We start from the raw sequence: 2,636 nt of genomic DNA, 5'->3' as shown, positions 1-2,636 counted from the left end.
AGGAGGAGGAGGAGGAGGAAAAGAAAGAAAGAAAGGAAGAAAGGAAGAAAGAAAGAAAGAAGAAAGAAAGGCAAATGTTTACGTGTCTCAAAATAACAAAAATTCTAGAGGACTATCTTCAAATTAAAAAACTGCATTTTTTAACTTTGAATTTTTAAATTTATTTTATTCTCTGTGTACGTGTATGTTTGTGTAAGTGTTGGTACACCTGTGAGGAAGTCAAAGGACAACTTGCCAGAGTCCTTTCTATCCTACTGTGTGGGTCCCAGGGATCCAACTCAGATGCATGGTGGCAGGAACCTTTACCCACGGAGACATACCCCTGACTCTCAAAACTCACTTTAATCTGGCTAGGATATTCCGACATGGTCCTTTATACTAATCAACACATACCTTGCTTTTTCTCAATTACACTGGAAACACCACTTTATAGACAGTCACAAAAGTTAACCTGGAAGCTGAGAAAAATCATATACAAAATAAAGCTGACAGATATTTCTCTCAAAAGGCACTTGCAGTAGCTCAAGTGTTCCTAGGTTGCAACTCCAGAGACATTTAGTTCTGCAAATATTTACTAAACATTTACCACATGCTAGGCACCATGCAGAAGTAAAAACAGAGACCAGTCACAACTTCGAGGGCTTGATAAAAATTCAAAATCTCCTCTGCCTTGAGAAATCAGTTTGTACGTGTTTCTTGGCACAGTGTGTGGCCTATATTTTAATAAAGTGCTCCAGATTATTTCTATACCCTGGCTAGTTGGTGGCTTGGACAAACAAGCAAACAAAACAAACAAACAAAAACCCAAAAAGCAAGAAAACAGCACAGAGTTCAGGGAGAAAGACTGCTCCAGCCAGGCAAAGTAAATTTCACTCAGCATCTTTCACGCTGACACACACCCAACCACTGTGAAGCCCAGGCGGACCTAAAGCTTTCCAGTAACTGTAGGTGATGAGGCACCAACAACCTCGCCGCCTGCTCCCTACCATCAGCACCGGGGGCAACACTTGAGCCTGCGGGCGTCTGCACCGTGCAGCCGAGGTGGGCCGGGTGCCCCCAGGCTGTCCCGCTCCGAGGGGGCGGGGCCGAGGAAGAGGAGGAGCGGATCTTAGGTGCCCGCTGCATTCCAAGCCCCTCGCGAGGCACACACAGCCGTGGAAACTGAGGCAGGCGGGCAGATGCCGGGACGGGTCTGCCTAACAGTTCGCAGCGGGGTTCGAACCCCGAAGAGCGGGGGGCCTCTACCTCCAAGTCACTCCTCAGCCGCCGAGGCCCGGCCCGGCTTGCACCGACGGAGTTTCACAAAGAAAGTCTCCCGGCCCGCGCCCCGCTCACACTCACCGGCGCCGGCGGAGACTCAGGCTCCCGCCGCCTGCGACTCCGCGCCGAGCCGGGCTCGGGCGCCAGCGTCAGCGGCTGTTCCATCCCCGCGGGGCCCGTCAGCGTCCGCCCAGAGCTAACGGTCCCGCCGGCTAGGCGCGCGCACCGCTCCCGCGCGCCATGTTCCCGCCGTGCCGCGCGCCGAGCGCCCCCACCCTCGACGCGCACGCGTCGCGCAAGTGCGTGCCCGGCCGAGCCCTCCCGAAGCAGGGGTCGCTGTTCCCGGCTCTGAGCAGCCGCCCGCCGCGCTGCGGACCACCCGGAGGGCACCACGCGGGGCCAGGGCTAGTGAAGGCCAGCGCACCAGTGCTCTCCCTTGGCCGCTTAGAATCGAATCTTCAGAAGCCCACCTCCTGCATCCAAGCACTCGGCGGCTAGTCCTCACTAGGTGGCTCTCTGTAGGCGAGATCTAGTGTTTTGAGCGGTTAAGAACCGAGATCCCTAGAAAAGATGCAACGCCTACTCTCCTTAAAACCATGAATTTATAGGTAATAGTGGTGGCCCACGCCTTTAATCCCAGAACCCTTCAGAGACAGAGGCAGGCGGATCTCTTAGTTCGAGGCCAGCCTGGTCTACAGAGCAAATTCCAGGGCAGCCAAAACTACACAGAGAAATCTTAGTTCGAAGAAACCTAAAAGAATATTGTGGAGCCCTGGTTGCTCTTCCAGAGGACCCTGTTCAGTTCCCAGCATCCGCATGGCAGCTCACAACTGTCTGTAAAAGTAAACCTGCTGGCCTGGCCTGTCACCTGGATACCCTGTCACTTTAAGAGATAAGCCCCGCCCACTCCCAATCTCTCCCCCCCCACCACCCGCCACCCCCCCATGCCCTTCTCACCCTGCCTGCTAGGCAAGCAGATCTCCTTGCCTCTTCTCCAGCCTGCTCTCTCTCACACACACACACTTAAACCCTTTCCAATACCCACTAAATAAACTCGACATCCAAGCTATCTCTGCATGGTGTGTGTCTGTCTCCCATCCACCCAAAGGATGCTCCTGAGGCCTCCTGGGAACTGCCTCGAGCCACCAAGCGTCATGAATGATAACATCTGTGACTCTAGTTCCAGGGGACCTAACAACCTCAGACACCAATGCACATACAAATAATGCGCACACAATGTCTGGTACACACTAGGTACACACATACAAATAATGCGCACACAATGTCAGGTACACACTAGGTATACACATACAAATAATGCGCACACAATGTCTGGTACACACTAGGTACACACATACAAATAATGCGCACACAAT

General features: G+C 52.9%; 1 protein-coding gene across 1 annotated transcript in view; it reads right to left on the bottom strand.

Moving 5' to 3' along the window:
- Ttc28 (tetratricopeptide repeat domain 28) overlaps positions 1–1,493 on the bottom strand; it is a 511,718-nt gene extending 510,225 nt beyond the window's left edge. The window contains exon 1 of the mRNA XM_026783808.1: positions 1,342–1,493. Within this exon, the coding sequence (XP_026639609.1) occupies positions 1,342–1,425 (84 nt within the window). The 5' untranslated portion in view covers positions 1,426–1,493. The remainder of the gene's footprint in view (positions 1–1,341) is intronic.
- Positions 1,494–2,636: the final 1,143 nt, after the last annotated feature.

This window comes from Microtus ochrogaster, chromosome 2, assembly GCF_000317375.1.
Source record: "Microtus ochrogaster isolate Prairie Vole_2 chromosome 2, MicOch1.0, whole genome shotgun sequence".
In the NCBI taxonomy this organism is placed as follows: domain Eukaryota; kingdom Metazoa; phylum Chordata; class Mammalia; order Rodentia; family Cricetidae; genus Microtus; species Microtus ochrogaster.
This window is presented reverse-complemented; position numbering and strand designations above follow the sequence as displayed.